Source organism: Anguilla anguilla, chromosome 3 (genome assembly GCF_013347855.1).
Source record: "Anguilla anguilla isolate fAngAng1 chromosome 3, fAngAng1.pri, whole genome shotgun sequence".
Taxonomy (NCBI): Eukaryota; Metazoa; Chordata; class Actinopteri; order Anguilliformes; family Anguillidae; genus Anguilla; species Anguilla anguilla.
In genome coordinates this window covers 59,325,912-59,339,261 of record NC_049203.1, presented here as the reverse complement: position 1 = coordinate 59,339,261, position 13,350 = coordinate 59,325,912, and the positions used below count along the sequence as shown (strand labels likewise).

The following is a 13,350-nucleotide window of genomic DNA, read 5'->3' as shown; positions in this document are numbered from 1 at the left end:
CCCCAGTCTCCACCTACACTGCAGTCATTGTGACAGCAAGTAGTGTTTGAACAAGTCTACGATTTTTGTGCATACATCCTATGGTATTTACACTTGAAAGCTAGCTTGAAAATGAACAACAAACATTGTAATTGCAATGATAAGATGATTACACAACTGCTAGTCAATATTATTTTGTGTCTGGCAGGTGCTTTGTGTTTACTGATTCTTTTGGTCCTCTTATGTAATTTTAGTTCACCTGGCAACATTAATACACATTTGAGTGTAGACTGAGAAAAAAATGATTTCAGGATATGATCATGTATTTAGGTAATTACCTACAGCAAATCAGCAATTAATGACATGTTCGTGATCACATGGAGATGTACAGTACATGCACTCTATGTATTTCACAATGTCAGGATAAACATGTTGCTTTTCTGAGCCCAAGTTCGCTTTCTTACAGAGCATCGGACATTCAATCGTATTTTCCTTTCTCAGAGCCAGCTATTTACAAAGCAAAAACTGACCTAAGATCCGAATGTACATCTCGTTGTGTTTTAAAGGCCAGATCCCAACAGTGTCACGACCACAATCCATGACCCTCATCTACTCTCCTTACAAGAAAGGGGGAAAAAAAGTCCTGACCTGTCAACAGACCCTGACATCCATTCTGTCAATGTCAACATGTACCTGTGACTCCTCTGCCCTGAGTGTTAGCACTAGGGTATGATGGAGAATAAAATGGTGGGACCCAGACTCCTATGAATGAGCCAGTTTCCCTGTAAGCATACTCCAACCAACAGAAACTGCAATGGCTGCAAATAAACATCCATACAGTACAGCATAATGCTGTGGTTATGCTCTGGTTGGCTGTTTAATCCTGCCCATTTTCACAAACCGCACGTCCCCCTTACCCAGCAAACACCCGTGCACCATCATTTTCCTATCTCTTGCACCAAAGGAGACCAATGGCCTCAGAATCGCCTTTCAGACTCTCAGAAGTCACCCACCTCATACGACTTCCGTTAAACTAAGCCTAAAAGCAAGAATTATCCTCCTGCTTTCATGTAAACCAGCTCCCGTGAAATTTTACTACTGCCCGTATTTTCGGTGTTTGTATAATTTTACTACTGCGGCATTTCTGCTGATGTGCGCTGCTGCTGTATTGCCGTGTTGTTCTTAAGTGGTCGCTGCCCCACGGTAATGCTCTTATTTAGGCCTGCAGTACTTACTCGGTCTGCGCTTAATGCATCGCTGCACTGCTCCCGTTTCTCCACTGTCAATGCTGCACATGCTGTTGTGCTGCTCTCCGATCCACTCGCCTACACCATTCTCCTATAATGTTATCACCGAGAGTCTTACGCTGATAGTGTGTGCTCATTCCTCTCTGCCAGTGCAGTACCTTCATCTGGTGTCATTTTATTGCGGTGTTTCTGCTGTACTGATTTTCGGTGCCGCTTTGACAGCACGCGTCCGTTGTGCAAAACTAACTTATTGACTTCTGGAAAGCAGCACAGGGAGATATCTCTGGTGACATGGTGATGTATTAATTATTGTTCTGTCCTACTTTTTTTATGAAGTTGAACATCGCATTTTTGAAGTTCAAATCATGATTATGGAGAAGATGGAAAATGAAGCATCTAGACAGCAGTTCCAGTTGTGAATGTTCTAATATACGTAGAAAACAGCACTACAACACTTGCCAAAAAAACAGCTTCACAGTTACACAATATCCAATGTAACAATGTGTTCATACACAGTAGGTATTGTAAACTATATCAGCCACTGTAGATCCAGCAAATTTACACAGCCACTTAATTACACAGGTATGAGGGTCACTTAATGTAAATGTGAATCCAATTTATGAATTTACTCAAAACATGCTGACGGTGTCAGTGGCAATACCAAGTCTCAGACAATGTCACAGACTTCTAATTATTTTAAAGAACTATGTGTTCATTCCACCAAGTAATGGATTTGGAGTGCATTGGATTGGAACATTTTCCAGCCAAAGCCTTTCAACCTGCGGTGAGTGTATTAATGACATTGCAATCATATCATATTTCCAGACGCACGCCTTATGGGGACACAGGGTCAAAGCTGGAAAAGCAAGGGAAGCACTTTCATTAGTAAGAGGAGGGAATGATCAAAAGATTCTAATCAGTCTTGAGCTCTACCTTTCAGTGTAGGATGCCAGGAGTGTTGCCTTCAACTGAAGAGAAATCAATATGCCACAGCCAGTAGAGAGGATACCAATCTATATATCAGTTATGTGATGGCAAAGCATCATTTTTTGTTAGTATTCTAGCTTGTAAAAAAAAAAAAAAAAGAAAAGAAAAAAAGAAGAAATTTCAGACTTCTCTTAGCCATACCACCTCCTTGAACCGGCCAAAAAATATGGAGCTAATCATCTCCCGATAGGTCGGACAGCATAGAAGGTTCTCCTCCTAATTGAATGTACAATGATTAAGTATCTGTATTGCACAGAGACCTGTTGTTAATGGACTGTGACTTACAGCAAGTTAGCACCTGAGAACAACAGAGAACACTATGGCAGAGATGATATTATGGGCTACCTTGTGAATATTATGAATACATGCACACTAAGAAAAAAAAGCTGAAATAATATTTAAGTGCACTAGACTTTATGGTCAGTGGGATTGCATTTCTGTTCTCCTGGAATAAATACAACATTTAAAATGCATAAAATCAGGTGATATGCAGTAAACAGCCACCACCTTCTAAAGGTTCCAAAACATTTTAACAGTGCTAATTAGAAATGAAAAGATCACGTCAGTTTTGCTTGGCTCTTTAGCCCCATTCAATATGACTGGCAGACAATATTCCTCAGATTTACAGTCCTCAGAATAATGGCGAGACATCTGTGTTCTACTAAACTGGCATAAAACACTGTCATCGCTGGGCTAACTGATCACTCTGAGCGTGGAATTCCAGCTAAAATTGCAAATAGACCTTTATGTGCTAATCACATCAGCTGTTAGTTTGCTGAGTTTTGGGAAAGAATACTATACCATCTGTAGCATACAATCACTTTTCAGAATAGGAATATGACTGTATACTGCAAGTACAAATCCTCCAATTTTAATAAATACAGACTATATATATATATATATATATATATATATATATAATGTAAAATATATCTGTGATATTTTACTTTCGCAACAATCCAGGTTGTATACACCACTTTGAGTAACTGGTATACTATATATTAAATATCAACATAATATTTAATATATAATATGTATGCATACTATGTACTGCTTCTGTATACTATTTTAACAGTATGTTGCCATGCTGTTCCATAGTTCAAGAAATTGTATTGATTCAAATACATATTGCCATTAAAATCATCATTTTCGTAATTTTGCAGATTGTTACTGTGCATGTGTGCCTACCCTGATTGTGCAGTGGGAGGTGGGGGCGGGTGTGGGGGTGTCATGTTAGTAATGAAATGACAAATATGAATGTATGTTTATTTTTGGGTCATTCTTAGTCATACCATATTTCAATTTTAAAGCAACACTGTTCAATGCACAATATACTACAGAATCAAGCAACAAAACACTGCACATTCATTTACAGCTCTGTGCAATGGCTGATTATGTTCCTAGCTCCTGCATTAACAATGTATTTTTATGCATCTTTTGCTGAATTCATTGCCATTTTGAATAGACCGAATCCCAGTGCATGTTTAAATTGAAGACGAGTCACGGTGTCCTTTTATAAATCAGTCCATTTATAATTAAAAACCAAATAGCATGATAACACAGTACATACGAGAGGAGCTCATGTGATGTAATTAATCTCATTAAGTTAAGCCCTGTGAGCCTGCTGAAGTACTTTAGTCACATACGTGCTGCAAGTAAAATGCTTTTCTTTTTTTTTGTCTGAGGATGCAGGTCAGGCCCAATATGACAGCCTTGTAAATATAATAATACCTTTTCACTTCCATCATTCATCCCACATTTGTCACATGATTAAGCATGAACAAACAGCGCACCGTGACACAGCTGTCCCTGTTATGACCAATGTGCTTACCCTCAAATATATTTTGATTTTCCGGTCATTTTATTGCCATTTAGTCATTTAAGTGGCGTTCACCGTATTTCTCAGATATTGCACGTCGGTGTATTCTTGAACACTGCTAAAAAGTCACCTGCCAATTGGATTAAAATCCTCATGCTCAACTGGAAACTCTTTTTCACTCCCTACAGTATGAAACCTGAACTAAAACAAGAGAAAAGACGGTCACGCTGAACCTGGCGATGAATCATATTTTTCTTTTTTTTCTTTTTTTATTAGATTTTGTCACAAAGCACTTATAAAGCGATGTCACTAACGAGATTCAATTATTCACTTTGATTTTCGTTCTTACGTGTCCCATGATGACTTCCACTTGTCGGTGAGTTCTGTCATTGCTAAATAGTCCAATTCATGAAATACCTTGTCTATGGCAGATACAGTAGGGCATCTGAGCACTCTGAGCTTCTTTAAGCTTCAGCACTCCTGCCTAACAGAGCTGTCATCACATGGAGCGATTTCACAGCAAACAAAAGCCACAGAGTCCTCTGGGCTTGCATGTTTTATGCTGCCCTTCTTAAGTGATGATTTAAGCTGGTCTTTTTAGCGTCTTTTCTGCTCCCCCTGCAGAGCACTGGTCCAGGTGTAGCCAGCCATGCAGGGCCTTTGGAGACAGACATCCCTTCGGCAACCCGCTGACACGGCCAATCCAGTGTGATTTTACCTGGCAGACCGTGTCCTCCATAGTTCAGTTGGTTTTTGCAAGAATGGTAGTCTAAGGGACAGGGTTAGCCTGGTGATCCCCAGGATGCACTGAAGGTATCCTATGTGGAATACCTCAAGCAATTTGTTGCGGCAGCTGCAGATGGTCCATGTTTTCCAGCTATACAGGAGTGCCGAGATACAGACTGCTTGACAGGTGAAGGTGTGGGTCTTCATTTTAAAAAAGAACTTCTTCCGCAGTTTGTCAAAAGAGACAGAAGCTTGCGTGAACCAGTTATTTTATTTCATTTAATTTATGTCAATGATCATTGTTGCAGTCCTCAGAAAGCATACCTCCAAGGTATCTGAATCATGAGACTATTCAGAGTGGCTCATCAATGATAAAGATGGCCGCCACTTATTGAGGGCTAGACCGCCAATGGCAAACTTTATTGGTCTTAGCGGCATTTACTGAAAATCCGATCCTGTTCTAGGACTGAAAAGCAGCTGCAAGAGTAGACTGCAGGGCCTCTGGTGTTTGCCGCAAGTGCACAGTCGTCAACATGCAGCAGATCAAGCATATGCTCTGACAGTAGTTCTGTTGCAGCTTGAAGTCTCTTGATGTTAAAAAGGTTTCCATCCAGACTGAAATCTACCGTGACCTCACTGTCATCTTCTAAACCCTTGTGGAGTAGCAGCGGAACACATAAGGAAGATACTGAAAAGCACTGGTGCAAGTATGAACCCATGCCTTACGCCAATGTGCACTCTAAAGGGTCTTGACACTTGTCCTTCAATGATATGATCACACAGGCAATTGTTCCCTTGTGGAACTGGCACAGACTGTTCAGAAAACTTTGCTGGGAAGCCAAACTTGAGCAGGACTTCTCAGAGGAATACTCTGTTAACCGTGTCAAATGCTTTAGAGAGTCCACAAAGGTTATAAACAGGTCTTGGTATTGTTCCCGGAAGTTGCTGTTCAGTGAATATCATGTCCACAGTGCTCCTGTTTTTCCGAAAACCACATTATGAATCTGGCAGCAGGTGTTCAGTGACGCTCTGCACCAATCTGTGTAGCTTCACAAGCACCTTGCCACCTGCAGCTAGGAGTGATTTGCCCTGCCTTTTGCCACAGCTGGACTTATCCCCCTTGTCTTAAAATGGTGATGCTGTATCCCTCCATTATTGGGGTACAGTTTCAAATTTCCACACATCAATGATAAACTGGTGTAGTCTCCTAGTACAGAAGAGGCCATCCTGTTTGAGTATTTTCAGCAGAGATGGCATCAAGACCAGGGGTCTTTTTGCTTTACAGGGACTTGGATTTTTAAGAAGGTTGGTGGGAGATCCGGCAATTCTTTCACAGTCAAAGGGTTGATTGGGGAAGGTCGATTGAGAAGGGCTTCAAAGTATCCAGCCCATCTCTGTAAGATATGCTTTTCATCTTTTACTGTATGAGGACCTGACCATCAGCCGATTCGAAGGGGGGATGAGCAAGAAGCTTTGGGCCATGAATAGTTTTCACAGCATAAAGTGTGTGCTATGCTGATTAGCACAATATTTATTTATAACAACCAACATAAACCACATCCCTCAGAGTATATCATTAAAAGGCTACACTACTACAGAGGCCTGGCCTGGGATATTGATCATTATCACTGAGGTATTACATACGGCACTGCGGTGTGAGGCTGCTAAGACTGAGGTTAATAAGGCAACATTGCGCATTTACAAGGACCTTATAACCTTGGCAGTATAGTCATTTGGCTGTGCTGTCAGCTGGGAGACAACAGGTCATGTGCCAGCATGATTACTTTTTACCACACAAACTACACGATTTAACAGCGCATTATTTAATTACCTGACCCTATGTAGAATTCAGCTGAACTAAAACTAATTATCATAATATGTACATTCAATTATTGATCTGTAGCACATGCACTGGTGTATGATGAGACATTGGGAAAAACCCACAGTTTTAGCTTTTCTGAATTTCACGTGTTGGTATTTAATTTCATTGGTTTTTTTCATAAATGTAAATTACATTTCTGTTGTTGCAATCCAATCACAGCTAGCTCCCAACAAATGCCATTTTGGCTAATTTGCTTAATTCAAAACAAACATTATGTGCTCACGCCTGGCTTATAATGATTTCTTTGTTCTGCTGTGATTTGTGCATTAGCATACTTGGTGCTAATCATTTTTAACATTTTAAAAATATGTCTAACATCTTTTAAATGGTTTCATTTACTGTATAGTAAGAACACAATAAAGACAATTCCCAGATTATCAACTCATTTTTCTCAAAATGAAACCCTGTACAGGGTCAAATGAAACCCTTTAATTCTAAGCTCTCACAATATGAATCAAAGTAGCATGGGCCATTATGCTTAAATTGTACTGTATCGCAGTATAGTTTGGAAAGAATATTATTTTATCAAATGTGACAATTTTGCCATATAAATGTGTAGTAAATAGATATTCTACAACACTCTAATGTTTTGGTAGTGTGGGCCATAGACTCTGTCAGCTAACCCATACACAGGACGACTGCCAAAAACATAGGCTGGCAGAGCAATGGCACAGTCCAGCACATTATAGGCACATTATAGTGCTCATTATGTATCTTTCAGTCACCATCACAATTCTAATTAAATATACAGAAAATAAGAGAGGGACAGCTTCATTAATTATTAAGGTTAGCTTTATCAAAAACAGTTCTAAAATTTGCTAAATATGAATGTATTTACAAAGTGAATAGTACTGAAGCAAAAGGTGACATCTGGTGTTTGACTGCAGAGATTACAACATGCAGGTGGATTTGTACAGTGATCTGATTATCGCAAGATCCACTGTTTTAATCTTCAGACTTTATAAACTATAACAAGGTGTATGTTCACAAAAGGGGTGGTTCCAAGTGACTTGTGTACCTGTGTAATTACACTGTAAATGTGACAGGAGGTACAGTATATCTACTGTATAAGAACACAATTCTTACTGTTAAGCCTGTATGCAGTTACAGTATAATTCTGTAAAAAGTGTTGCTTTCTACAGCAGGTCAGTCACCACACTGTAACAATCTTGCGTTAATAGCGAGCTGAATCATTCTTCTGTTATTCCACAATCATCATACAAACTTCTGACCTTCAAAGTTCAACATTTAATGTTGAAATACAGTTTTAACAGCTGCACGTGCACTGACGCAATATGTATCTACAGTCTACTTCAGGTACACTGTAGTTACAGAAGACTAAAAGATGTTTAAGGGCCACTCCATTAAAAGTGGGACCAAACTAAATTGCATAAATGTACTGATTTCATCTTTCATGTCTGCAACCCTGCTTTGTCATATAGACTCTGTATCTTCTTTTTCACTCAGTCTATCCTTTCTGCCTCTCATTCTTTGTCAACACAGGCGATTCCACATGTTCTCCCAGCTTAAAGTGACACTTGACAAAATGAACAGGTGATATTTCATTAATAGGCACGCTTGCCCAACCCTGATTGCATTGTTCTTCCTCCCCCTTAGCAACTGACCTGTACTGAGAACTCAATCAAATGAATGCAAAGCGATTATTAAAATGTCAAGTCTCACTCTACTTAATTGAAGAATACTGTACACACCAAATGCTCAAATGAACACTCAAGAAAGGAGGTAATCCTTCTTTTTGCTATCATACTCATTTTAATGCACAGGCTCAAACAATGAACCAAAAAATCCTAGGTATATAAAACAAACCGATGACAACAGCAAGAAGAAGAAGAATAAGGGATAATGCTAATAAATCACCATCATCATAAAAAACAAGAATCTGAAACTATGGCTACAGGCAACAAAAGCAGAAAATTGGTAACCTAACTCTTTTCAGGAACTCCTAAACAAATTTAGAAATACCCTACCATGACATCAGCTGCAACCATGATTTACAAAAGGATGATGATAGAGGCTATTTTGCAAACATAACATCCAAATTAAAGTTGCTTGGCTTCCAGAATTGGCCTATAAAAAATAACGCCTTAACCAGAGGGCTGTGCTAGAACAGTACCCACAAATTCTGCCGCACAAACCCTTTCGAAACCTGCTACATTTTTAATCAAATCCACAGCAACCAAAACATTGGACTGACACTATATTTGTCACCAAAAACCTTCATAGTAATATCTCAGGTAATACAGTCAAATTATCTGACGTCGTTCAGATGACAATGGTATTATATACCTAAAGTAGGGATATAATATCTACTATTAGCAGCTCAAACGGAAGCGCTTGTCCACTATTTAAAAAAATTAAAAGGGACTTAAACACAGTTATTCAGTACTTAAAAGCATAATTTCATACTGAAACATCAGTGAGTGGTGGGAGATTATGGAGACTGAATACTAAAGAGGTTGTCACTGAAAAAAAGGTTGTGCTTCATTGAGGGAAAATTGACTAATCCTTTTCTGTTCAGGAAAAAGGGGTGATCCATGGTACATCTGGGCACATGGAAGTCCACAGTGTGGTTGCTGCTGGGGCCTGCGATGAAAGCACTTAAAAACCCCTGATGTTGATGCGTTTCTACAGAGGGCAGGAAGTTTTCAAGGGCTTACTGACTCTCAGGAGATGTAAAGAGCCAATCTGACCATCTTAAAGTTACTGTGCCCTGTATTAAAGGGAAATCAATGTTCCACATCCATCAACTGAAACAAGTCAAATATTCTCTGTATAGACTGATGCATAATATTCCTCAGGGTTGAGGTCAATTCCAGCTAATTCACAAAATTAACTGAAATTCAATTAACAAATTGTAATTAATTAAAAATTGAATTTCAATTCATATCCCAGATTGTAAATGGAACTGACACCAACTCCAATATCCACTGACTTCATTTAATTTCAGGATAGATATAGGATTTACCAGTAACTGTAGGTACCATTCATTTCAAGTTCAGAGTCAAATTATGTCAGGTTAAACATCACAAGCATTGGCCAACTCCAGAAACATTTTATACACAAAAAACTACTTCAGGGAAAGGATGTATGGCAACAACAAGGCAACAAATAATTGCACAACCAAAAAAGACAGAGGCTCTCAGGTATTCTGGACAAATGGGGTTGAGGAGGGGGGTACCAGCAAAACCACTGTAGAGGTAAAAATACTGTCTGCCTGCACTAACTGATGTCAATTGCTGTGCATTTGAGCTCATATAATTGTCAATGTTCTTACAGAAATAACACAAAACATGTCAGCAAAATATCTCAGCAGGTCTCATAATGAGATTTATTCAAACACACAACAGCTACCTGAGACATGACTATGTGTCGTGTCAGCTGTTGAAAACCAGGTGTAAACTTTGTGTCAGGAGAAACATTCAAGAGATGAAAGAAGAGAAGACAAGAGTACAGAAGAGAACAGAATGGAGGAGAATCAAATACAATGACTGTGCACATTGTGTGTAGCCTCTAAAGAGCCATAACGAAAAACCCAGGATCTGTATATGATTAATTCATCTGAAGAAGCAGCCGTTTAAATTACAAGGGATGAAAAATGGTGAGCAGTCAGAACAACCGTACTATTTGCATTTCAGTTCTAAATGCACGGATTACTGCTGTATACGAAGGCTTCTTGGGACTTGCCGTACCACTCTCTTTAACTTTTGGGGGATTGTACCAATGGCATACCACCAAGCCATGGCAAGAGAGCCTCTTCAGAACCTGGTCTCACTCAAAAATAACCTTTTAATAATGTTTACAGCGTTATTTAAAATGATGTCTTCATTGACATCATTTTTAATACTTAATTAGTAATACCATGCGAACCTGTGAATGCAAATGCACATTTTCACACTGACTAGTAATGCTTCTAATAAATTGGTCCCAGAGTCAAGATAAAAAAAACAAGAGCATTCAAATTAAGCACAAAATAGTTGACAAGCTATGAACAAAAATAGGTGCTTGCAAAACAAGATCACAATTCCAGATAATTTATAAAAACAGTGTTTTTTCCACTCTCTGTCACGCAAAATAAATATACTAACTGGAGACATTTTCTGCATTCCAAAAGCAGGCGTACACTTTAATGCCCAAGTGAAAATGTGTACTGTTTCTGGGTGTTTCAGAAAAGACGTAAATCAAAGCATAGCAGTTCAGTCCTGACAGACATTAAAATCCGACTGCATTTTCCTGTCTCACTTTCTAAGGGCCAGCCATCCTGCTTCTTTCATTGAGATATTACAGCATTGAGAAAGTGCACTTGTGAAGAGGAAGCGGCTGCAGACAGAAGTCTTTTTGTTTCTCTCTATCTAGCAACATTAACTCCTGGCAGTCTGAATGTCAACTTTCAAGCCAAGAAGCATTAATTATGAGAGTTCTTTTATATAAAAGAACACGCATACAAATGTACAGTTTATCAGAAGTACTATTAACACACGGGACAAAAAAGACAGAGTGACTGTGTGCTCCTGCATGTGTGTGTGTGTGTGTGAGAGTGTGTGTGTCTGTGCATGCTTGCGTGCGAGTGTGTGTGTGTGTGTGTGTGTGTGTGTGTGTGAGAGAGTGAGTGTGTGTGCGCGTGCGTGCGTGCATGTGAGTGTGTGTTTGTGTGTGTGTGTGCGTGAGTGAGTGAGAGTGTGTGTGTGAGTGGAAATGTGTATGATAAGAAGGCATTCAGTTGTTCTTTTTACCTCTTTAGCCAGCTTTACGGAATCAGAGGTCAGCCTGTCTCTGAGCTGCGGGTCGAGCTGAACGGCTGGAGCAACTTCTACTACCTTCTGATGTCTCCTCTGGATGGAGCAGTCCCTCTCATACAGATGAATCACATTCCCATACTTATCGCCTGAAACAGAGAAATAACAGAGAGGTAAGACGGTGGATAAGAGTCTGAGGGGAAGGAAGGGGAGGGACGAAGAGCAGGAACGTCAGAAGAGAAAGAGCAAGATCAGAATAAAGGAGGCAGTATGGGAAAGGGAGAGAAGGGGAACATGGAAAAAAGAAGAGAACTGAATTCACGCCACGTGCTTGGTGCCGAAACGTCTGAAATGTTTCACCCAGCCTTTTACAAAACTTTAACAGCAGTGCTACCCAAAAAAAGAGCATTGATAACAAAAGCATTTGTAGCACTGAATGACTAATACAGACTGATAGTGTGCATTGTACCCAACATGTTAGATAACATCCAGATGATTAATGACAGATCTATATTTAGCATCGCATTCGGTGACACTCTCAAAACAAGACGTGTTAGAAACAACACGTAACGTGTCATTTTGCAGCACACCTCCATGTATAGCTAAAGCAACACATTTTGTGTTATTTTTAGCATAGTCGGCGTTAAAAAAAAAAAGTCTCCCCTTGTAACACATTCATTGCTTATTCGCAACACAAAGTAGTAACTTTGACACAAAATGTGTTGAAGGTAACACAAGAATAGTAACACAAAAAGTGTGTTGGATATCAACACATCCTCGTAGAGAGCGGACTGTCAGAGTGTGTCATCACCCTCACAAACTCACCCAGAATCTGCACTTCAATGTGTCTGGGCTTCTCTATGAATTTCTCCACAAAGAGAGCGCCATTCCCGAAAGCAGTCAAAGCCTCAGAGTATGCACGCTGATAATTTTCCTCAAGTTCCTGCATATAAAACAAGACCAACCAATCAATCAACCAATCAGTGAGACCATGCACGCAAGCTATCAATTTAGCAATCAGTCCCTCTCTATCTCTTGTCCTGACCGAAATCACTTAAGCAATAAACTTCATAACTGAAATACAGCATCAACAAAATCATACTGAGAGCAAAATATTTTTCAAGTAGCACCCATGTACAAAATTGAATTTACCAACAAAGAAAATGTATTCTATTAAACCACCTCTTTCATTGTTCCCAATACAGAAAATATTTTTCATCCTCATTATATTTGCAGACCTATGGGATGCATACTAATATGCATGGTAATATGCCCATAAAGAGAAACTAGAAAAAAGGCTTTTGAAAGCTTACAATTGAAAGGACTAGGAGACAGTACAAAACTGTGGGAGTTATGCCCCCGCAATAACAACGATCAGAGAGTATATTAGCTGGCCCTGCCTTAGGCAAGCGGACTAATTATCTTATGAATGTCATGAAAATATTTGACTATAATTGGTGACCGGGCAGAGAAACCGGTCCCTGTTAGATAGTTGTATACTGCCCTGCCCGATTAATGAATGCACAATGTATTTAAAATGATATCATCATCCTCAATGTAAAATGTAATAATTCAGAGGATATTTCTAATTTTGCCATCGTCCTCTTTCACCTCACATGCTGGCCTCACCCCACACAATGACATCATGCTACCTCACATCCTGTCCCTTGTCCCATAGGCCCCTCACCTCATACTCCCGCACAACCCTCATGCCCCTGCCGCCGCCCCCGTAGGCGGCCTTGAAGATGATGGGGAAGCTGTAGGTTTGGGCGAACTGCTGGGCCTCCTTCAGGGAGGAGATGGGGCCGTCAGTCCCTGGGACCACAGGCACTCCTGTGCACAGAGGGACAGAAGAACACAGGCGCTGTACTGTATGTGCGATGCCTCACAGAGCCAAGCCAAACTGATAAAAAATCATTCAGCATCAAAGACGATATCTGTGAGTGCTTTTCATTC

At 39.8% G+C, this 13,350-nt stretch overlaps 1 protein-coding gene across 3 annotated transcripts in view; it reads right to left on the bottom strand.

Annotated features, from left to right (window-relative positions):
* Positions 1–13,350, bottom strand: part of LOC118224356 (pyruvate carboxylase, mitochondrial) — a 128,639-nt gene that overhangs the window by 97,607 nt on the left and 17,682 nt on the right. For all 3 annotated transcript variants that reach the window (XM_035411814.1, XM_035411815.1, XM_035411816.1), the window contains 3 exons: positions 13,082–13,227; positions 12,220–12,337; positions 11,392–11,543 (listed from right to left, as the gene is read on the bottom strand). In XM_035411814.1, coding sequence (XP_035267705.1) covers positions 11,392–11,543; positions 12,220–12,337; positions 13,082–13,227 — 416 coding nt within the window. The remainder of the gene's footprint in view (positions 1–11,391; positions 11,544–12,219; positions 12,338–13,081; positions 13,228–13,350) is intronic.